The sequence below is a fragment of the Phodopus roborovskii genome, unplaced genomic scaffold, assembly GCF_943737965.1.
Source record: "Phodopus roborovskii unplaced genomic scaffold, PHOROB, whole genome shotgun sequence".
Lineage (NCBI taxonomy): Eukaryota > Metazoa > Chordata > Mammalia > Rodentia > Cricetidae > Phodopus > Phodopus roborovskii.
In genome coordinates this window covers 1,164,717-1,188,601 of record NW_026126412.1, presented here as the reverse complement: position 1 = coordinate 1,188,601, position 23,885 = coordinate 1,164,717, and the positions used below count along the sequence as shown (strand labels likewise).

At 42.1% G+C, this 23,885-nt stretch overlaps 1 protein-coding gene across 1 annotated transcript; it reads left to right on the top strand.

Moving 5' to 3' along the window:
* The first annotated feature begins 43 nt into the window (after positions 1 to 43).
* Trip13 (thyroid hormone receptor interactor 13) lies at positions 44 to 18,832 on the top strand. The gene is made up of 13 exons (XM_051182732.1): positions 44 to 239; positions 1,027 to 1,192; positions 4,976 to 5,105; positions 7,535 to 7,590; positions 8,219 to 8,309; positions 9,790 to 9,862; positions 12,794 to 12,857; positions 13,590 to 13,676; positions 13,928 to 14,034; positions 14,990 to 15,143; positions 15,862 to 15,974; positions 16,953 to 17,022; positions 18,407 to 18,832. Exons 1-13 carry the CDS (start codon positions 148 to 150, stop codon positions 18,500 to 18,502), a joined length of 1,299 nt encoding a protein of 432 aa, XP_051038689.1. The 5' UTR covers positions 44 to 147; the 3' UTR covers positions 18,503 to 18,832.
* The last annotated feature ends 5,053 nt before the right edge of the window (positions 18,833 to 23,885 follow it).

The following is a 23,885-nucleotide window of genomic DNA, read 5'->3' as shown; positions in this document are numbered from 1 at the left end:
GGCCGGTTGGAGGCTCGGTGCGGCGCGGCGCGGGCGGCGGAAGTGGATCGAGCCCGGGCCCAGGCAGGGTGCACCGTCGTACAGCTGAGGAGGTTGTCCCACCGGGCGTGGGGCGGCCGCGTTCCCTCGGCTCCCGGCGGCGGCGCCATGGACGAGGCTGTGGGCGACCTGAAGCAAGCGCTTCCCTGTGTTGTGGAGTCGCCCGCGGTGCATGTGGAGGTTTTGCAGCGCAGCAGCAGGTGAGCTATGCGGGGTCCGACCACGCGGGGCGCGACCTGGCCCGACCCCACCGCGCGTGCCTGCGAACGGCACTACCTTACCCCACCTCTCAGGATCCCATCCAACACAGCATCTCACGTCCTCGGCATGACCGCACTTCACATAGCACGGGCAGCCTGACTTTAACCCAGCCAGTAGCACGCGACCCGAATAACAAGAGCCTACTTTGCCCTGCACGAGATTCCACCTGCTGAGGGACAGTGATCTCCAGGCAGTCGAGTACAAGACAGTGGCATGTCAATAGAGCAAGGGGGCAAATAAGTGTTTAGTTTACTAAACCTGTATCTGGCGGTAGAATTCCTGTTACAAAAGATAGACAGACTCAGAGTTAGACCCTACAGCTATGCACTTTCATCCTTTCCATAACAATGGCTGCTAACATAGATCGGATGCTCATTGTGTTTCAGGCTTGTCCCAAGCACTGAATTTTTGATTACTCTTAATAGTGACAGTGCCAAGAGCTAGTGTCACCTCCTTTTTCTAATGAGGAGCTGAGGGTAGCCTGCACACTTGATCCCTAGACTGCCAGTCCTCATCTTGACTAATGGCTTTCGTAAGTGGGAAGTCTGAAGGTTTGTGTGTGTGGTTGGTTTTTGCTTTTTGTTGTTTTTAAAATTTGAAACAAGTTCTCTTGTCTCAGCCTCCTGCATACTGGGATTTCAGGCATACCACACCACTCCTGGCTGAACTTTAATGTTTTGTTTTGTTTTTTAACTAAGATATTTTATGCATGTTTTATTTTTCTAGTACTGCGAAAAGAGAAGACATAAAGCTGAGTGTTCACAAACTGCTCAACAGGCATAACATTGTGTTTGGAGATTACACATGGACTGAGTTTGATGAGCCTTTTCTGACCAGAAATGTTCAGTCTGTTTCTATTGTTGACACAGAATTAAAGGCCAAAGACCCTCAGGTAAATTCCTAGTTCACAGTGCTGGTCATTGAGTCCTTAGAGAGTATGAGGTAATTGTCACAAATAACTAATATTGACATTGATAGCAGGTTCTTTGTCTGTTGGTTTTGGTGGCTAGGTAAGCCTTGGCTGGGTGTCCTAGAGCTAGGTGCTAGAAAGGATACCATGTGTCGGGATTCTCTGGACAGAGCCAGGAACAGACAGAATGAGAATCTGAGAGCTGGAGTACAGAGTTATAGAATATTGGACTGTGCTTGAATACCAGAATCTCTCTCTGTCCATGAACAGGTGTCATGGTGTAGGCTAGGACAGTAGATTGTATGGAAGTTATAGAAATAACATGGGCCTGCCTCTTCATCTCATATACAAATGACTTGCCCACTATCTTCTGATCTCATTTATGGGCAATTGGGAACTTTGTGTTGACAGTGTTGTGCATTAGGGCAGTCTATCACCAGTATAAAAACGTTTGGAAATGTATCCCTAAGGAAGAAGTGTCAGTGAGCATTATATGGCTCTTACTTTATAAAGAACTGATTTTGAGGGTTGGGATAGAACCAGTGGTAAACTCTTGCCTAGTTTGCACATGGTCCTGCATTCAGTCTTTAATATTGTAGAAAGAAAATAAATATGTAAATAGAAATAAAATAGAAAGTTGATTTTAAAAAATAAGCCCTAGGCCTAAAATTTTTTTATCTGCTGTGTTTGATGGTACATGCCTTTAATCTCAGCACTTGGGAGGCTGAGGTAGAATTTCTGTGAGTTCAAGGCCAGCCTGTTCTACATAAGAAATTTTAAGCCAGCCATAGTTACATGACTAGACTTCATTCATTTGCTAAGACTAATGTTTGGATATTGTCTACTTTTATCAATACTAAAATCTGGTGTCCTTGATTTGACTAGGGCTTAGGAACTGATGGGTTTGGGCTCTTTAGTGCTGCAGTAGAAACCAAATTAGTACAGATTGATTTTAGGGTACTCTGAAAAGTTCCAATAACCTGATTACAGACTCACCTATAGGGATTTCTCTTCCCTGATAATGAGGCAGTTCCATACATATATATGAACAAATCTGTGTTGCACATTGTTGCTAGCCAACACTCTGATATAGTCTTATCAATTAGATTGATGAAACAAATTTGATACATATACAGCAAATATGATATCATCATTAAAAAGAAGAAATAGATTTCTGCTTGTTAATGTAAAAATGTCTCCAAGTGATGGCTGGAGAGATGACTCGGAGATTAAGACTACTTCTTGCTATCGCAAGATCACAGGTTCAGTTCCCAACACCCACATGGTGACTCACAACGATCCATAGCTCCAATTCTAGGGGATCTGATACCCTCTTCTAACTTCAGAGGGCACCAGCTTATATTGAACACACACACACACAGGCAAAACACTCATATATGTAAAAAAATAAAGAAATTTATCCTTTTAAATACCTGCAGGCTATAATAAGTAGATAAAAGTCCAGTTAAATAACTGTGTGTGGTTTCCAGACCCCTGCAGTCTACCAGTCTACAGCAACACTCTTACCAAGCACTTAGTCTAGGAACTGAATCATGGTCAAGGAAACAGACTATCCAATAAAATTACTTAAAATAGCTCAGATCCTTAACTGGATCTTCTGACATCAATTAAAGGAGCTGTTAATATTTATGTTGCGTTACAATATTTAACAGACCACATGCTCTTTTTATGTAGCTCTGTCATACCAAAGTTCTCTTAGTTGCCACTCAGTCACTTTAATGAAAGCCAAATATTCTATAATATCTCTTTGTCAAACATCTGCCCAAAACTTAGAAATTCTTCTAGTCCTATCTTTTCCTCCATTTCAGAGGAATCATGACCATAATCTGGTTTATTTTAAAGGTCTCAAGAGAAGACCTTTACACAACTATTGTCATGTCTATAAAGTTAAGATACAACCAGAAGGAAAACACAACATGATCATTTAAATTAAAAATTTCCAGTCTAATTAATTACTAGCTAGCTTTAGAGACATAAGGAATAAATTGGGCTAGTAACCAAAAAAAGTACAGATAACCTTAAAGATTATATGATAATATCGTTATATAAAAGCAGACTTATGGGGGTTGTCCATTTTGTAAGGCTATAGTATCTGTTAACTTCCAAACAACCTCACCTCAGTGTGCATGTTTGTTCAATTGTTGACTGACTTTTCTAATTCATATTAGAATTTCCCTGGTTATCGGTATGACATGATAAAGTAATTTGAAGACCTAAGGTAAAAATGCAGATCTCTTTCATCATAGCTCTGTAGCCTTTATCTCACAAAAGGGACACAGATTTGCACAGCCTATTTACCTGTAAGCAAGGTATAAAATTAAGCCCCACCCACATTGTGCCACATTTAATAGATGGAAAGAAGGAGTAGGCCATTCCAGACCTTTTGCTGTTGTTTGATGAGGGGAAGTTCAGGTCTCCATGGACCTACTGGGTCCGTCTCATAATGGCTGTCTCGTTGCTAGAAGGAGGGAGTGGAGGCTTAGCTTCCTGCTGATATGTCCTGGATATTATCCAGTAATAGATACTTAGGTTTCTTTATTACATAATTAAATCCAGAGTCGGGCAGGCAAATTATAAAATTAGACTGAGTTGTCTTGTAGTGACAGAATATTATCAAGATATCCAAGCAAAACGATAGGGATGTTTCATATGAACACAAGGGTAAATCTAAATTTTCTCCCAGTATCCAAATCTAGAATAATAACAGTGACGGTAAATAATGTAGTTTTGAATCATAACCCAAAATAACATAAAATTCCTAGTGATACAAGTAAGTGATAAATAAGCAAGTGAGGGAAAGATACAAATATTCTTTGTAGGATACTTCTACATAAAATATGTGCGGCTTCCCTTCAATCCCTTCCCTTTAATCCCTCCCAGCTACCCAATTACTCCACTTTGGACCTTCTTTAGTATCCCACTTCAAACTAGGTATCACCAAACTGATAAATTAGAAAAGGGAAGATACCATTAATTTCTCAGTGGACATACTTGACAGCATTCTCTTGGTTAGGACTGGCTAAAGTAATCAGTCATTTGTGTGTATCCTGTGTCTTGACAAAATGTCATGGTGAGGTGGTACTTTATTTCTAATTTTGAAACTCAGAATCCTAGTCTGATTTGAGAGTGAACAAGACATTTAACCATTTAAATGAAGGACAAACATAAAAATAACCTACTGGAAAAAGAATTGGAAAGGACATTGTACAGAAAACCATTTCTGCTCAAGCCCATATGAGTAATTGCAGTAACTCTGAGTTTGGTCATAGGGGACTTTCTTTATATAAATGTTGTTTTCCTCACGTGTTACTTCACAATGTTAAAAGAAATAAAACCACTTAAGATTAGGTTTGCTAAGAATGTTGGAGCAGACCTGTTTAATCCCAGTGTTTGTGAGGCAGAAGCAGTTCCATCTCTGTGCCATTGAGGCCAGCCTGATGTATATAAGGAGATCCAGGCAGATATCCCTACACAATGAAATCCTGTTTCAGGAGGTGCGGGGGGGGGGGGGGGGGTGGGGGGTAGGGGGTGGATGGGTCAAGAGCTCAAAAGGAGAGAAGTGGATAAACACCCTGAGAGCCAATCCTAGATCAGAAATGAAATGCCAGACTTCATCTAGTCTGAGAACTAGCTTTTAACAGCAGTATACCTTGGTCTTTATTTTGAACCCCAGCATACAGAATTGTAGTAAAGAAGGAGGTGTTCTGAGTTGCACAGATGTGTTTACTTTTTACCTCATAACAGCCCATTGATTTGAGTGCGTGCACCATCACACTTCACATCTTCCAGTTGAATGAAGATGGCCCCACCAGCGAGAATTTGGAAGAAGAAACAGAAAATATAATTGCAGCAAGTCACTGGGTTTTGCCTGCAGGTACAGGGTCCTGATGGGTGGGTAGTGGTGGAGGGAGGCAGCCAAGGAAGGCCTGAGTCAGAAGCTTAAGACACCTGGATCATTTAATGCCAGTTACTTAGTGAGAAGATTTGGTTCTTTGGTTTTGTAACGTTTTAGGATGCTTGATCCCTTATGAAATGTATGAAAAGGAACCACTGTTTTAGCTCTCCATCACTCTAGTAAATGTCTGAGACAATTAGCATGAGGAGAAGAGTTCAAAGTTTCAGTTCATAAAGGAGGGCCTCCATTGCTTTGTGCATTGCAAGGCAAAGCACCATCCTGGGGGAGGGCAGAGGAGGGGAGAGTGGTAGAGGAATCCTATTGTCTTCAAGGCCAGATGCAGGAGAGGGAGCAAGAGACCTGTGTCACTGTCCTCTTCAAGGACATGATTTTAAACTTCCTTCTGGGCACTGCCTTTTAAAGCTCCACTACCTCCCAGTAGCATCATGGCGATGATCAAGCCTTTAGCACGTGGGCCTTTGGGGAATGCTACAGATTTGGCTGGTGGTGGTTGCAAAGGAAGGAACACGTTTCTGGGCTGAGACTGTTGTTCCTTTAGACAAGCTCCTCAGAGACTGTGTCAGATTGAGGATGTCACTTGCATTCCTTATCCCTGCACAGCTGGTCTCCCCTGCTGGTCAGTCCTGACCTCCTATGACAATCATTGCTTCTCTGGGGACTTTGCTACTAGGTTCCAACAGGTGGTGTCCAGGGATTAATTCAGTCAGCAAAGTTGTATGTGTTGCCATGTAGGGGGAGCTCATTTCTTTTGTGTCTGTCTAAAACACACTTTAAACACATAGCTTAAAAGGCAAGTCTAAGAGGAAATATAAATTGTAGCACTCAGTGAAAACAAAAATACAGAGTACCAATATTTGTGGAAATATATTAGCCAAAATAAATTTATAGGCTTGCATTTGAAATAAGAAATATCTTAGGCCAACAGCCTGGGCTTTTCCTTTAGAAAGGGGGAACTCATGAAAAAAAAATAACAAACCCAGAGAAAGCAAAAGAGGAATGGCAAAATTGGAAATAAGGAAACAATGAAAGCATTTTCTCTGAAAAATATTTTTGATGCTTAAATGCGCCATGCATACATGTAATGTTTTTTGATCAAATCAACTCCCATTCCCTTCCCTTCTGTTCCTCCCCATCCTCACCACCGCTTTTGCCCCCCAGCATCATGTACTTTTTTCCCCCTTTAGCCCACTGAATCCACTCTATGCTGCCTGTATGTGCATGGGTATGAGTCATCTGCTGTAGCATGGAAGGGCCTGCAGCCCTGATAAAAACTGACTCTCTTTCTCCTAGCAGCCATCAGTTGCCAGTAGTTCCTGAGATGGGGTAGAATCTCATGAGCCATGTCCGACAAATACTGTTATGCTGCAGCATCCACTAATTCTAGCTCTTAAGAAGATTTTCCACTTCCTTGATAGTTCCTGAGCCTGAGGATGAGATGTGTGCTATAGATATCCCATTTATCGCTAAGAATTCCACAGTCTCTTATTCTCCACCTTGACCTGTTAGCTGCCTCTGTATGGAGATTATATCTATTACAAAAAGAGGCTTCTTTGATGAGAGTTGAAAGACGCACTAATCTTTTGGAGGGTCGTGCAGTTTATTACTATGTTTATTTAACAAATAGTATTAGGTTCTCCCCCTAGGACCTACAACTTAGGTAGCCATGGAGTTTTGGTCCAGTTAATGGTACCAGAGTTGAGTACCATTCTGTGATGTTAGTTTTAAATGCAATCAGAAGGTGGTTGATCACTCCCATAACATTTAGTCCACTAATGCACCAGTCAACATATCTTGCCAAGCCAATCATTATTGTAGCTTCCAGGGCTCACAGCTGTGTAAGACTGTTGCTAACCTTTCTTTTGCAGTAGCATGCATAGAACCTGTGAAAGCTAGCCAGAAGGGATGGGGAAAATTCATTCGTAAAAGCACTAGTCCCCAAAACATGCGGAATAATTCATTTTCTCCCTCTCTTACATTAGAGATTGACTTCAAGGCCTCACATAAACTAGATGAGCAGCCTATCTCTGAGCTCCTTGCCAGGTCCTCTTGTTTTTGTTTGTTTGAGATAGGTTTCTCTTAGCTAGCTGGCCTTGAACTCACAGTTAACTGGGACAGGCCTTAAACTTGTGATCTTCCTCTCCTCAGCCTCTCAAGTCATTGGGATTACAGGCTTGAGCTTGGTAAGAATGATCCTTTTACTTCACTTATCTGTCAAAATGATATGACATTTATTTTGGATCTGTAATTTTTAAGAAAAGTTGAACTTTGAAAAGAAAAAAAAAAAGGCTGTACTTGCTGCATCTGTCTTGATCAGCAGTTGGAAGCAGTGGAAACATTAGGCCCAAGGTCTTTTCTGAAATTGGGTTTTGTCTTATTCTCCCTGACAGCTGAATTTCATGGGCTTTGGGATAGCCTCGTGTATGACGTGGAGGTCAAATCACATGTAAGTTGCTGTACTTTTTCTCAGAATGTACTTATTGCCTTGCTCTCTAGCCTCTTCATGCCCCTTGATTCAGGTGGGCTTTTGGTAATCCTTTCTACCATTGGCCCACATCCTGAATGCCAATCTGTCAGAGGGTTCCTAGCATAGAATTGATCCTTTAGGTAGGAAGTAGTCAGAGAGGCTAGGAGAGGATGAAATTTATTTTGAATTGCTTTCTTCCTGTGAGCCCTTTTGGGGACAAACTAGAAAACTGTCACTTGGTGAAGGCACCTCCTTGGGCTTCTGACAGATACGCTCTATGCATAGCCAGTTAACTGCTATGTTGTTTTCAAGGAGGGAGTTTTCTATTTGTTAAGTACCTTGGGCCTCTTATCGTCATTCTAAGTAAAAGTAATGACTTTGTTTCTCTTTTTAGAGTGGTACCAAATGGTATCTTACCTTCTTAACTTTATTTAAAGATGCCTTCTAGAGTGATAGCAACGGATGGGAGATGGTCTCTAAATGTCAGAAGGTGACAGTCCTTTCGGGGGTGGCCATGCTGACCGCCCCTTTGTTCAGAAGCAGGACTTCGAAGCATGCTTTTAGAAACCTTTGCCTTACAGGGGCCTTATCTGCTTTTTCATACTAGCTCCTTGATTATGTGATGACTGCCTTGTTGTTCTCAGACAAGAATGTGGACAGCAACCTTATCACCTGGAACCGGGTAGTGCTGCTGCACGGTGAGGTGGGCGGGTTTTCATGTGACAAAGTGAATGGCCTGGAATTGATTTGTAATTTATATCTGTTCCTTCTACAATATTATACCTCTTTATTTTTGAAAGAGTCAAAATTGTTCTTGGGTATTCCATGTCTGTGACATTGATTCGATTCACTTAAGTGTGGCAAGTTTGTTTGTTGACTTTTTCTTAAGGACAAATCCTTTGCTTCCCTCTAACTTTTTTTATATAAAATGATTGCCTATTTTTCCCAACTGAACATAATTGCTTAGAATAGAACAAGTCTCCATTCTTTTTTGTGTAATAGTTCCTGTTTTGCTTTGTGAGTGTGAACTACAGAAGCCATGTTTTAAAAAGAAATTCTGTCAGGTCCTTTTTAGAAGGAAATATCATTGATATGAACCCCACCCCTACCCCACCCACACCATTGCATAGAGATGGAGCAAAACCCAGACAGTACCCACAGTGTAGCAAAGGCGAAGCCTCGGATAATTAGCCTGTTTATGCTAATTACAATTGTGAGACTGCCCAAGATCTTTTAAAAAGTGTCATTTAAGGGGCCAGAAAGATGGCTTAGTAATTAAGAGAACTTGTCACTCTTGCAGAGGACAGATTTCAGGTCCCAGCACCTAGTAATTTGCAGCCATCTGTAACTCTAGTTCCTGAGGATCTGACGCCCTCTTCTGAGGGCACTGCATGCACATGGCACACTTAACATGTGGTAAAAATAAAACACTACACATAAAATGTAAGTAAATCTCAAAAAAAAAAAAATGTATTTTGGCTCACAGTTGTAGTTCAGTCCATGATCAATTAGCTGTGCTGTTTTGGGCCTGTAGTGAGTCATATTTACATGGGGAGCGCATGGGAGAGCAGTTACATCATAGCCAAGAATGAAAAAGAGGAAGAGATCAAAGTCCCTCAGTCCCCTTCAGGTGCATACCCCCACTGACCTGAGACCTCACTTCACCTCTCATTTTCTGCAATCACTCATAGTACCACTGGGGACCAGACCTTTAACAAATGGATCTAAGTAACATCCCAGCTCTAAACTGCTCTTCTGCTCTGATGTGGAATACAAGCCCCCTTTGGTTTATCTACAGTGGAAGATGTCTCTGCAGTAATGGTCCCAATGAGATGGCATGCTTGCTAAGAAAGGTGATATTTGATCTTTGAAACATACATTGCTAAGTGTGAACTTCCTCGAGGAAGTGTGGAGACAAGGGTTTATGTTACTAAGATGTAGACCAGAAGTGGTATGTATTCAGTATGCCTAGAGAAGTTACGAGCCAGGAAGCAGTGTGTCAGCCAGGAGACCAGAAATCCCTGTTAGTGATGTCTAGTAAGAGCTACAAAGTGAGACCCTAGAGCCTTTATAACTTAACCATTAGTACTTACAGTAATAACAGCTATAGTGCTTAACTATGTTTAAAAGTAATATTACAGCACTGGCTTTAATATATTTCCTTGGTTATTATTTCAGGTCCTCCAGGAACTGGAAAAACATCCCTTTGTAAGGCATTAGCACAGAAACTGACCATCAGACTATCTAACAGGTAACTTTGATGACAGCAGAGAAGAGAACAAGAGGCTCAGGACTTGTAACATTTGAAACTTGTTTTCAGTTATTCATGGATTCCTCTGTACTCAGTAGGGTTGATTAAGTCTTATAAAGCACCCTGAGTGCATGTGGGCTTAAGGAAAGGTGTTTCTGCAGATTTTCTGTTCATGTGCTTTTATCATCTCGGTTGAAGACTGTGGTGATGACTCATTACTTGGGAATCTGTTCTTCAGCATGTTAGACTCACAGGTGCTGTTCCACAGACCACCCATGCACTTTGCCCTTGTATTTCAGATTTTTAGTTTAAAAAAAAAATAATTTATTTTATCATGTGTATGGGTATTTTGCCCGCATGCATGTCTATGTATCACATGTGTGCCTGGTCCCCAGAGAGGCATCAGACCCAAAGAGCTGGCGTTTCAATGGTTGTGAGCAGCCATGTGGGTACTGGGAATCAGCCCCAGGTCTTTGGAAGAACAGCCAGTATTCTTCACTTCTGAGCCACCTCTCCAGCTCCTCTTTTTCATCTTTTAAAAATACCTGCACTTACTTTTAAACAATTTCTATTGCTACACCCTTAAGCATTTTTTTGTGGTGTCTAGACTGCTTTTACTCCCGATCAGTAGTTCTTTTATTTCTCATAGTTTCTTTTCTTTCTGTGAGGATTCCTTTTGGCTCTTTTTCTCCTCTTCCTTCATATGTTTTTGTTAAAGTCCTGAGCCAGTTTACATGGCTTTTTTGATAATCTTGCCTATCAATTGCATTGTTATCTCTGTTGACTGACTTTTGGTCTACTTTATGGGTCATAGATTTCTACTTCCTGGTATGTGTGTTTAGTCTTCATTGTTAATCTGAATGGATTTGGAATCTTCTAGAAGACATAGCTGTCAGTCCGTCTTTGAGGGAGTTTCCAGAGCAGTTTAACAAAGAAAGGAAAGCCTACCCTAAATGTGGGTGACACCATCCTACAGACTAGTGTCCTAACCTAAATAAAAGGGGGAAAGGAGAAAACCAGCTGACCGGTATCATTCTGCTTCCTCTGCTCCTGGTGATGCTGTGGGCCAAGCCACTCTGCATCATGTCTTCTGGACCATGATGGACTGTCTTCCTCTGAACTGCAAGCAAAAGTAATGCCTTCCTCCTTTAACTTGTTTCTTATCAAGTATTGGGTGTCAATGATGAAAACAAAAACAACTAATTCAGTGTGTCAAGTGGTTTTTTTTTTTTTTTTTGCATAAATACTAAACATTGTGATTAAACTATCTAGATTTTTACATATTCCTTTTAAACATCTGTCTTGATTCTGGTTGGGTTGCCTTTTCAGCTACTTGTAATATAGTGAGTCTTTCTAGGGTTTGTTTTCAGCATTCTGGGGAAAGGGTTTGGGTAGTCTTGCCTTTATCCTGGTGTGTGCTCTTGTGCTCTGCCTAGGGTCTCTGCCTAGGAGTCCCTGTAAGGTTAAGACAGTGCTCTCTCTACTTGGACCATAGGAGCTTGGGTTCTTGTAGCCTGTATGAGCTTTAAGGGCCTTCAAGCCTCATGGGTTCTTCCTGTTCACATGCCTTGGTATTCATCAGACACAGAGTCCCCATGCTGGTTTCAGAGATTTATTTCTTCATTTCCCCTTCCCGTCTGTGGAACTCTGCCCTGCAGCCTCAGCAGCTCTCTTCAAACACGAGCCTTGATTTCCTCAGCTCTTATGATGCCTGGGTTCTCTTGGGTTATAGTTGGAAGATGCCTGGATGGACAACCAGGGTACCTCTTAGAGCATTTCCCTCGGGAGTCACCTTCGCTCATCTGTATAACAACATCCTTACCAAATGCACTTTTTAAACTCTTGTCTTAATTTGTCATTGCCTAAAACAGGTTAAGTTTGGCTTCTGCTACTCCAGTATGAGTTTGGGTTCCTAAGAGATTTACTGGTATATGGCAATATTGTTTCTTTAGAGAGATGTCTTAGGGGTATTTTACATGTCTTAGGAGTACTTCATTTTGACCAGTTACATCTAGCAGCTTGGCCCTGTTCTGATAGATTTAATTGCATCTTTTCTTTAACGGCCTCCTCTAAAGGCAAAGTTCTACAACACTAGAGAAGCAAAATCTTTTCTTATAGGATTCTAACTTTCACTTAGAAAAATGTGGAAATTGTGTTTATCTTGTGAGTTAGAAATGGATGCTTGTGTCTGTGTGAGTTTGCAGTTATTTGTTGTTTTATAATTAATGCTATTTAATATCCACCCCAGTCTCTTTGTCATGTTGTTTTTAACACCCTTCTCTATACTTTAGAAGTAAAAGTAATTAGTGCTATGATTTTAAAATAGAATAGTAGTGGTGTTTTTTAAGAGCAAGAAATTCTTCGGTGGACCTGTAACATGGGTGAGCTATAAGGAGTCCTAGGAAGCCTAGTCTAGATAAAGAGTTCTAGGACAGTCAGAGCTATATAGACCCTATTTCAAAAGGGGAAGGGGAATGTTTTAGGAGCTTCCTCCTCTCCCTTTGCTTAGTGAGGCTGTGTGTGTACTATTTCTGAGTGAGGGATGGAGCCATTTTAGATGTTCTCTGGTCAGCAGCATTAGTGTGTTTTGTCCCTTTGTGTACTCCAGGGCTTGAATCTATGGGAATAGGGAATTGTCACACTTTGGGGTTTGTGGAAGAAAAATAATAAAAGTGTAGGTCATGTAAAAATTTCTTGATGCTATTTTATTTGGGTGCTATATGATTCAAATTAGAATATGGGAAAACTGATTTTACTGTCACCTGGACTTGTTAACTGCATCCTATGCTATAATTATTAATTATATTCTATAATTATTAATTATATGGAACCGCGTATCTTAAGAGGGGAGTTTACTTTCAGAATGTGGGCAATGGAGGAATGTTGTGTCAAGGGCAATGTATTAATTGTAGTTTCCTTATCTTTTACTAGGTACCGGTATGGTCAATTGATTGAAATAAACAGCCACAGCCTATTTTCTAAGTGGTTTTCAGAAGTAAGTATTAAATGTTTTAATTATTGATATTTCTAGCCATAATTGGAAACAGTGTCTTCTGTCTTGACCAAACATTCAAACACAGAAGCTCCTGGAAAAAAAATAGGTGAAATGAGAAAGTCAACAAAATACCTGACTTATGGTCAGAGATGGACTCCAGAACTAGAGCACTTGGAGACAGGCTAAATTGAAAAAAGAAAGCCCCCCCCCCTCAGGTCATATCCCAGACCTCTGATTGGGTAAGGTGGGACATCCACTAGGTCTCATTTAGACTCTGCCCTTTGGCCAAGCAACCTTCAGACTCATGCACTCTGGATCTGAACTGAGGGGGTGTGGTACCCCAGTACGATGTGGGTGCTCCTAACTCCTGAAAGCCTATGTGTCCAAGGCATACCATTTCAGTGTGCTCTTGTAGTAGTTGTTTAGGCAGAGTATAGGCAACTGGGAACTTTCCCTCATCAGTTTTTGTGTTGCCGTCAGTGGTTTGTCTTATTCCCAGGGTAGTAAGTTCACAGAGGTGATTATTAGCGGGGCTACTTGCACTGTGCCACCCTGAACAATAACACATGCTATCTCCGGTCTCCATGTCCTAGAAAGCAGTAGCATTTGTGCTGGCCTCTAAAGCCGTCTCTGGATCTTGTCCGATGCTGTGAGTTTTCTGAGGCACCATCATGAGCTCCTGTAACAATTGACTACAAGTTGGCACCACTAATAAGAATGCTTTGGTTTCAGAGTGGCAAGTTGGTAACTAGGATGTTCCAGAAGATTCAGGACTTGATTGATGATAAGGAAGCTCTGGTGTTTGTGCTGATCGATGAGGTAGGCACTCACAGGTGGCCAGTCTTTGCCTGAATTGCCTCTTGCTACTACTGTCTGAGCTCTCTCACTTGGTCAGCTGTGTTGCAAGCTCTTTCCTGTGGGTCTTTTCCTGATGCCCAATGCATTGAGCTTCTGGGAGCAGGTAGCACACATAGACCCAGTCAGTCTTCTTATTCGGTCAGTTGACACAATCCATAGCTGCCGTGAGGTGCCAGTTACCCTTCGTTTGACCTGTTGCTCTGTCCCCACAGGTGGAGAGTCTCACAGCCGCTCGAAATGCTTGCAGGGCAGGCGCAGAGCCATCGGATGCTATCCGTGTAGTCAATGCTGTCTTGACTCAAATTGATCAGATTAAGAGGTAACACTGGGATAAGTGGCGAGAGTGCACCTGAGTAGTGATAGAGAAGTGTGCTGACCAAACAGCTTTAGATCTTGCTCTCAGGCAGCTTGATGACTTTGTAGTCATCTCCCCAACCTTAGCTTCTGCCGCCAGTGTCTTCCTGCAGTCTCCAAGGAAAGGTCCTTCCATGGCCTGTCAGAAACCCCCGCCACTCTCTCTTCTAGTGTCACTCCCAGTTCTGTGTGCCAGGTTCCCATCGCAGAGACCAGTTAAACACTAAGCTAAACACTCCAGATTAAGTCTAAACCATTTCTACCTAGGTCCTGTGGTAAACTGGTCAGCTGCGCCACTACCCAGGATCTCTGTCCATTCTCCTTCCCGAGGTCCCCTGTTACGTTGATGGGCTTCACACTTGCCTGCTTAGAATCCCTTGTGATGCTTGTGACCCTCCCTCCTCATCTGCCTGCCTGGAGTGCCCCATTATGATGGCTTCTTCCCCCATTGCCAGAAGAGACAGACAGTCATCCCTCCCACTAGTTAAAAGGTGATGTGGGGTCAGAAGGACGCTTCCCCATGGTGTGCCTTTTGCCTTCATTATGCTTAAGGCTGACAGTCTGCATTGCCTCAGGTTCCCCTTAGGGTGGGTAGCCGGGGATGCTGCACAGTGAGATCTTCCCCAGAGCTGAATCGAAGTAGGTGAGACAATTGCAATAGAGTATATCACAGCTTTCTAGAAGCAAAAGCCTAAAAGCCTTGGGAGTGTCTGTTGGTCATAGACCTGCTGCAAGTCAGGACTCTCAAGGTATGGAAGCTGTGTTGGAAGGTTACTCTGACATGAAGCAGAGCCACCAAAACAAAGCTGGATAGCACTCAGACCCTCTGTTCCTTCTACCCACCGCCTGTCAAATACGGCAGAACAGAACTGGGGCTTTAAAAGGCACTGTGCCTTATTCTTGCCTGTTTACTACCACAGGCATTCCAATGTGGTGATTCTGACCACCTCCAACATCACTGAGAAGATTGATGTGGCTTTTGTGGACAGAGCTGACATCAAGCAATACATCGGGCCTCCTTCTACAGCAGCCATCTTCAGAATCTACCTCTCTTGTTTAGAAGAACTGATGAAGGTACCGTTCTTTATTTTCACTCCTGACCATCACTGGATTTGTACACTACTTCTAATAAGGCATTTTATGATAGGCATCTTATCTTTTAAAAAAAATACACTTATTTATTATGTATACAGAGTTCTGTGTACACGCATGCCTACAGGCCAGAAGAGAGCACCAGATCTCATTACGGTGGTTGTGAACCATCATGTGGTTGCTGGGAATTGAACTCAGGACCCCTGGAAGAGCAGCTAATGTTCTTAACCACTGAGCTATCTCTCCAGCCCCTAGGCATCGTATCTTACATTGAAAATTATAGTTATATTGCATCTAGATTTTGCCTGCTGACTCAGTACCTTTTATCTTTATATCCTATAAAAGTAAAAATAAAATCAAAACAAGAAACAAAAAAGAAAAACCCCATCCCCCCCCCCCGCCCCGCCCCAACAGGTAGCTAGGAAATACCTTGGTTAAAAACTCAGCATCTGCCTTGCTGCTGGTTTCTGAGTTGTGCTTTATTGTTTACATATTGATCTGTGAAGAAACATGGGTATGTATGTTGGGGAAGAATGTTAAAAGTGTGCAGAGCTGTTTTCTAGTGCCTGTATTTGGGTGGTTATTTTGGATTTGTATAAGTCTCATAAAAGTTTCTGATAGTTCTGGAAATACTGGCTCATGGTGCCTGAACCTTGTCTTATGTGGATTCTGTCATAACTACTCTGCCTTTGTTCCCCAGTGCCAGATCATATATCCTCGTCAGCAGCTGCTGACCCTTCGAGAGCTGGAAATGATCGGCTTCATTGAAAATAACGTGTCAAAGTTGAGCCTCCTTTTGAGTGAAATTTCAAGGTACAAACTGATGCCATTTTTTACCTAAGAAAACTCATTTGCTGAGGTAACCAGGTATTGTGATTTCCTTTGGAGGCCAGAGAAGGCCCTGGAGGTGAGCCATCAGGGCACTGCAAAAGTAAGCACTTGTAGCTGGCAGGGGCAGCAGAGGCCTGCAACTCATAGAAAGAAACTAAGAAGGGGCATAACTTTAGTGACTAAGGTAGGATGGGGGGCAGGCAGAAGCTGACATAGAGCCTCAAAGGACAGGCTATGTATAAAATTGCAGCGCATCAAGAGGCTGCTGGGCAGTGTGTTGGCAGCCATCTTCATGGAGTATTCCCCACAGGTCAGTGTGGTAGTGCTGGAGAGGCAGAGGGACCATGCTGTGAAACTTACTTTCTGGCCAATTTGAACTTCATTCAGAAGCTATGAAACATGTGGAAGATTTTGAGTAAAATGTTAACATGAAGAATGCAGTGTTAAGTCTAGAGAAGAGGCTTAAATCAACAAGAAGGAGAAAGATGCTTTAGATATTTCTGTAAAGCGTAAGACACCGAGGCCTGGTTGGGGACTCTTGCTGGCAGCTTTGTGCCAGTGTCTTAGGCTACACTAGATGCTCCCTGGTGGGCACTTGGTCCTAGAGTCTCACTTGGTACAGGAACCAAAGATGACAGATCATGTTGGGGAAGAAAGGACAGCAGTCTTTAGTTTTTCTAGACAAAGTTTCTTTGTGTAGCTTGTGAGCCTGTCCTGGCACTCACTCTGTGGACCAGGCTGGCCTGGAACTCACAGAGCTCTGCCTGCCTCTGCCTCCCAAGTGCTGGATCAAAGGCGTGTGCCACCAACACCCAGCTTTTTTTGTTTGTTTGAGGACAGCAGTCTTGGAGGCCAAGTCTATACCCAGGGTCACACAGTTCACCTTAAAGAGGGAAATCATCCCTGAATAATGCATATTTGTATATGAAGTTGACATCCATGAATGTGATTTTTATACAGGAAGAGTGAGGGCCTCAGTGGCCGGGTTCTGAGGAAACTCCCCTTCCTGGCTCATGCACTCTACATCCAGGTAAGCTTCCCTTGGCCCAGTGTACTAGATACCCAGGTCTCTCACCCACATTTGTAAGGAGTAAAGTTTTTCCTCCCGCTGCTGGTCTGGTCCCGCCGCCGCGCCAGCCCCAATTAACACACTGAGACTCTGTATTTGATATAATTCTGTTGGCCCGTTACTTGTTTCTTATTGGCTAGCTCTGTCTTAAGTATTAACCCATTTCTCTTAATCTAATATTTCCACGTGGTCTTCTTACCGGGGAAAGAGGTCAGCGCCTCGCCTCCCCAGTCTCTCCATCTTGACCCCTCCTATCTACTTCCTCTTTCCTCCTTGTCTCCTAGTCCCTCTTATCTTCCTTTCCTATTGGCCAACAGTGCTTTTTTATTTACAGAATTGCATCTCCCATCACACATTGGTCACAGGATTCTAGAGTAGCATCTTACTTTCTTTTCCAGTAAAATATTCTTTAAAAAGTAATTTAAGGGAGAAAGTTTGTTCTGGCTCACAGAACAGACCATCATGGTGTGAAAACTCAAAGCAGTAAGAACTTGAAACTGTTGGTCCACAATCAAGGAGCAGAAAATGAGTGATGAATAAATGGTGTTGCACGTTTTTTTCCCTTTTCCATTCATATAGTCCAGGCCCCAACCAGGGCCCGATGCCACCAAAGTGGGCAGGTCTCACCACAATTGATGTAACTAAGATAACTCTCTAAAGACGTGTCCAGAAGCCTGTCCATCATAGGCAGTGGGTACTTGGGAAGAAATGGCTCACATGTATATATATGCAATACTCACAGGCACACACATACTGTGGTGCATTGGGAATTTGTGTCTAGAGCCTATTCCGTATTCCTCAGTACTTGTGCCCCATGAGCCTGTGTTCTGTTTAGAGCCAATGGTGACCTGGAGTCATTCCCTTACCTGCCCAGGACCAGACCCCCAGCACAAGCCCATCAACCTCACAGCTCTTGTAAATCCATTATCTGGCATTCTGCCTTGCCAGTGGCAAGGAAACATCCCTGGGCTGTGTCAGTACCTAACACAGAAAGCAGCAGTGCTGTGCCTCAGCACCAGCACATGGGGTGAGCTCTTTAGGAGAGGTTCCAAAACATGAGGCCCCATGTTCTGTTCCCAACAGATTCTCTTCTTTTTTAGCAGGTGGATAACTGCTGATCTCTCCTGCCTACTCTGGTAGCCTCTTCTAACCAATAGGAAACAGCAAGTTACATCATCTTTTACAAACCACATCTGGGTGCCCTGTTGTAGGCCTAATAGGTCATGGACTTGTTTAGTCCACATAGAGCTGAGCCTCTTCCTAACTCCGCAAATGTATAGATAGTAGCTGCCAGGTAGCCCTTCTGAGGCCCAGGTCCACTCATTAATGGCATGTATCTTTTCAGGCTCCTAGTGTCACCATCGAGGGTTTCCTCCAGGCCCTGTCTCTGGCAGTGGACAAGCAGTTTGAGGAGAAAAAGAAGCTCTCAGCTTGTGTTTGATCCCAGACATCCATATCTGTGGTTTGCAATGGACAACTAGTAGGTGACACCACCTACCTCACAGTATGCATCAGAAATTACACTAAACCATGTAGGTCTGCAAGCCAGACAGGAGTGGGCAAACTTTCTCTAAAGAAGGACTGTTTTGTGTTTACAATGCATATTTAAAGGCAAACTGCCTGTCTTTTTCACTGTTTTTAAAAGTTCAAATTCTATTTGCATCTATGTAAATACCCATCTAAATATTGATTGCCATCCTGACTCTAGCCTGTCAGAATCCAAAATTTGTTTAAAAACAGAGGAAGATCAAAACAGCTATCCTAAAACAAGAGACGCTAAGTAAGTACACAGTTTCAGCATTCAAATACACAATTTCAGCATTCAAAGTTTGATCCTTTGCTCAGCCTAGAAGGGAGCAGTTGCTTTCTGGCCTGAGCCTGCTTCAGTTAGCACAAGATGCTTTGTAATGGGTGAGAAAGGCATGTTCCTATGATACAGAAATTGAGAAAAGGATTGAAGGTAAGGACTTCTGTGACATGATCAGATGTCATGTTCACAGGAGCAGGGCATACTTTGTATGGGCAAGTGAAGCTGGCAATGTGTGGAAATTTCTGCTGGGTGTTTTGTTCCTCCAATAATGTTCTTCATATTTCAAGTGAAAATTTATGTTGCCAAATATAAAACAAGTCAGTAAGTGCTGCACCTCACAGAATATCATGTTTTACTTCATCTTCTGCTAAAAGGAGTTTGGCATTGATGCTTTGTATATGAAGCCATTTTTAAAGGGAGTGCTGCCTTTGTCATGGAATTTTTAAAATATTAAACTTGTTTTCAGAATGTTCTCACTTTTATTGTACTATCTGCCTCAAATGCTGTGACTGGTGTGCTCACACAACATCAAACCTGCTGGTCTGAGGACTTCACAGTATAGGTGTGTTACTGGCGGGAGCACACTCACCCTGTCGGTCAGGTTTAGGAGCAGTATTTCTGAGACACCACAAGCCATGGCTACTGCCTATCAACTCAACTTTACCTCCTGATACAGGCATTGATTCCTGGGGCTCCCGTGGGTGCTTTGACTTCACTTTTCCCCTGGGAAGCGGGCCACTTCCTACTTCTCTCTGCATCCTTTCTATTGATCTGTGCTTTTCAGGATTTCCAACTGATCCACTCTGTTTCATGATTCCCAGTGTTCTTCCTTTTAGGACAAATTTGTCTTTTGTTGTTTTGATTGTTCTCTTTCATGGACTTGCAGAAGAAGCTTCTAAACCATTCTCTTGCCTTAGACGCTAACTCCAACAAACTGGAAAGGAAAAAAAAAAAAAAGCTAACAAGAACTCTACACAAATTTTTGAAAAAGAAAATCGTCACTTCAAAAGAAAACAGTGTGCTGTTGATACAAAAACACAGAGAATTGGAAAACATCAGTCATTCTCATGAACAGGATAACACCTCAGAACCAGGACCAGCAGTCCAGCAGCTGTGGTCGGGGACTGCTCTTGAGCTTCTCCTTGCCCTCAGGGCTCAGGACAGTACAATGAAGACAAGCTCTAACACGGGAGCAAGCAATCAGGGTGAGTGATTGCTTCTACCTGGCAAGACAAGGAAATTTCCTGAAAATGACTTAGAATAAAAACCTGTGCTAATTGGCAGTTACCTAATGACCATAGCAGATACTGGGGATATGTAACTTGTTCAAATGCAAATCATGCATGGAGGACACCATTTTTTAATGTTTGGCTGTGACCTCATCCCTGTCTTGGCTTGCTACTGGCCCCTTCATTTGCCACTCTGGCCAGCCCTTATGATGTATCCTAACCCTTTGAACACTTTCTCACAACCTGAGATAATGAGTGGGATCTGAAGGCACAAAGGTAGGAAAGGATGAGGGAGGGTTATTCCATACTCTGGGATTTAGAGCTACAGTAGTCAAGGACCATTTTCCTACTACTAAGATATCCTTCATCCAAGTGTCCAGGTAGGAAGGTGAGGTTTGGGGACTGAGGAGAAGAGAGAGGTTAGGAAGTGAGAGTATGGACTGAAAGGTACCTAGATAGAAGACAGAAGAACAGGAGGTGGGGAGGTGTGGATAGGGATGAGTCCCTCTTGGGAGAGATGGTCTGACAATCTCAATCTGACAGTTCTCTCTTAGACCAGCAGAGGGCAATATCATTCTGCAAATGGGCAAGACCAGGGAGGAGGTGGTGAGCATTGTCTGTGGAGTTTTTCTCAGGCCAGCCATCAGCTACAGCCAACCAGCCCTTTCCTCCTCCTGGTCCTATGTGTTCAGTGCAAGGGCATGTATGGTCATCTATATGTGCTGTGTGACATTTCCTGGGATATATGAGCAAATATCTTTTCACCACAGACTGGGCATGGTGACAGATCAAATAAATTATTTCATCCAAATACAGCTTTGGAAATCAGTGTTTTGGGGGGATAACTTTCAGAAGAATGGTGACTTGGACAGCTGCATCACATTGAAAGCCCCACTCCATCGTAGCTGGCAATTTATGAAAACTTATCATTGGAGTTTCTTGAGCAATTTGCAGAAATCCACTAAGGAGTCTCTTTCCACTAGCAATTGTTTGCTGCTTATATAAACTCAGTGATGGAGATGGGGAACTTGTAAGTTGCCTGAGTATCCTGCTCATGAATTCCGTCCTTCCCTCCAATATTTTATATTTATGTGTGATTGCCTGAATGCATGTATGTGTACTGTGCACATGCCTGCTGCCAGCAGAAGCCAGAAGAAGGTGTCAGATCCTCTGGAACAGGCAGTTGAGAGGCTCTTTATGGGTGCTGGGAGCTAAACCTGGATCTTCTGCAATAGCAGCAAATACTCTTAATCACTGAACCTAGAACCTACTATGTCTGTTAATCTTCACTGTCACTTGTGAATGAAATTTTTCCTTGTCCGTTGATTTATTCAGGAACCCATATTTGAATTTGAGTTGGCCTTTGTGATTGGAACTTTATCTTTTGGTTTTTCTTTTTTTATAACAAACACTTTTTTCTCAAATGAATTAATGACTAACCCCCCTCCCCCCCCCCACACACACACACTTTGTGATATCAATGGGATCCAGGGCTATTTGCATGCTATGTAAGCATTCTGCCTTTGGTGATCTTCCAAGCTCCAGAAGCTTCCTTTATCTGTCAAGTTATTTGTGCCTGGAAAGCTTCCTTCCCTTGATACTTTTGACTGAAATGTTCAATGTCTTATCATCTGAGTTGCACTTAACTCTGACAAGAAACCTAACATATCTACCAGCCTGGAGATCATCTATGACTAAGGCTTTTCCTTGTTAATGACTCAAGGTTAGGGTTATCTCGAACAAAAAACTTTATCACTTGAATTATCATTTGTGATTGATAATTTTTGTCACCAGGTCATAATTTATTACCGGATTCCTTCTTTCTCTGTCACCTGACTTATTAATTGTGACTGAGGGCTTTGTTTTTGAGTGTCACCTGAATTATCATTAACTTAGGGTTGAAAATTTACTTTTTCTAATGTGTGAGCTTTCTTTTATGATTGGAAATCTTTATCTGAGTTTTTGTGTCTAAAAGCCAGGTAGCTTATTTCTCTATTGCCTGAATTATAACTTGGAATTATAACTTAGCTAAGTCATTTCTGATCACGCTGCAAGCCTGCTATGTCACACGGGTTGCCTTCATGACAAAACTCTCAGTTGTGACTTCTCTTTTTAATTGGTAGAGTTATCATTTTTACTGAAAAGCCATTCTTCATCACTTTAGTCATAACTATGAACAGAAAACTTCATCATGTCATTACCACTAATAACTAAAAATGTTTCTTCAAATACCCAAATTATTACTTGTAACTGGAACCGTTTTTCCCCTCATCTGACTTTGTTTTTCAACCAAAACTGTCCTTTTCAGCAACCATCTTCACGACTGAAGAATTTTTGTTTTCTTATGATCTAGGCAACTTAGTCACTCTGTTCTATTGCTGTGAAGAGACCCAATGACCAAGGCAACTCTTATAAAAAGAAAACATTTGACTAGGGGTTTGCTTACAGTTTCAGAGGCTTAGTCCATTATTTTCAAGGGAGGAAGCATGGTATTGTGTAGGCAGACAAGTTACGGAGTAGTAGCTTAGAGCTATATCCTGATCCATAGGCAGAGAAAGAGAGCAACACCAGGTCTGGCATGGGCCCTTGAAACCTCAGAGCCCTACCCTAGTGACAGACTTCCTCCAACGAGGCCACTCCTACTCTAACAATGTCATACCTCCTAATCCTTTCAAACAGTTCCCCTCTCTGGTGACTAAGCATTCAAATATATGAGCCTATGGAGGCCATTCTTAATCAAACTGCCACACACAGTTTACAATACAACTTTCTTGGCCACCTGAGTTATTAATGGTGGAAACTTTTCTTGGTTATTTCAGGTATCATATATCACTGGCATTATCACTTGTGACTGATGTCTGTCACTATTGTGTAACTTATCACCTGTACTTCAGGCTCTTCTGTTGTAAGAATTAAGGCTGAAAACCTTTTGTAGCTCATCTTACTTTTGTTTGTTTCATTATGTTTTGAAAAAGAAACTTATCAGGCAAACTACTATTTCAGGAGTTATTTCCTATGGCAGTTAATGTTATTTTGGGAAGTTAGCATAGTAAGTATTAGATTTCATCATGGCATCCTATTACATATGCGTTATACTTTTAATTCTGTAACCTACAAACATGGATACATACATATATATCATTATATTTAGTTTCCTTACATGACAGAAAAAGCATGCAGTATTTTTTTGAAATTGACTTTTTTTTATAAATGGTTTCTAATTATATCCATTTTTTTCCTGTAAGTGCATGTTTAATTTTTGTTGTAAAATATTCTTTTAAGGTATGTTACATTTCTTCCTGCTGCTTTTGTTTACAATGCAAAAACATGTTCCATTTGTTTGACTAAATAAAATTAACCTGTGGTCAGTAGGCTGAGTCAGCAACTAGCTGACAGGAAGTGGTAGGGAGGAGCCAGGTGTGGAGAGTATTCTTAAGTGGGAGCTGTTTGGAAGATCTCGTGGGGTTTTCTGAAGACACCAACAAGGAAAGGTTAGCTACCTGCAGTTCAGCCTCTGTGAGCTAGCAGAATTTCACCTCAACTTTTGAATCCTGATTAGAGGGGTAGAGATCTAGATAGTTTCCTTTAAAGGCTTTAAAAGAGCCAGTGTGTGATAGTTTATTTGCTTGTACAAATAAAACCTGTCTAGGGTCAGAGAATGGAGCTTGTCACTAGCTAAACATAGAGGTCTGGAGGTCTATACAGACAGTCAGAAAGTAGATAGCTGGGCAGAAACGGGATATAAGCAGGAAGAAAGAGGAAATCTCTCTTGGTCTGCTGAGACG

Bases quoted from the DNA above. Each gene is read 5' to 3' on its own strand.
- Trip13 (XM_051182732.1), top strand. From the start codon at position 148: ATGGACGAGGCTGTGGGCGACCTGAAGCAAGCGCTTCCCTGTGTTGTG. The intron at 9,863-12,793 runs GTAACTTTGATG...ATCTTTTACTAG, and splicing joins ACCATCAGACTATCTAACAG to GTACCGGTATGGTCAATTGA. The intron at 12,858-13,589 runs GTAAGTATTAAA...CTTTGGTTTCAG, and splicing joins TTTCTAAGTGGTTTTCAGAA to AGTGGCAAGTTGGTAACTAG.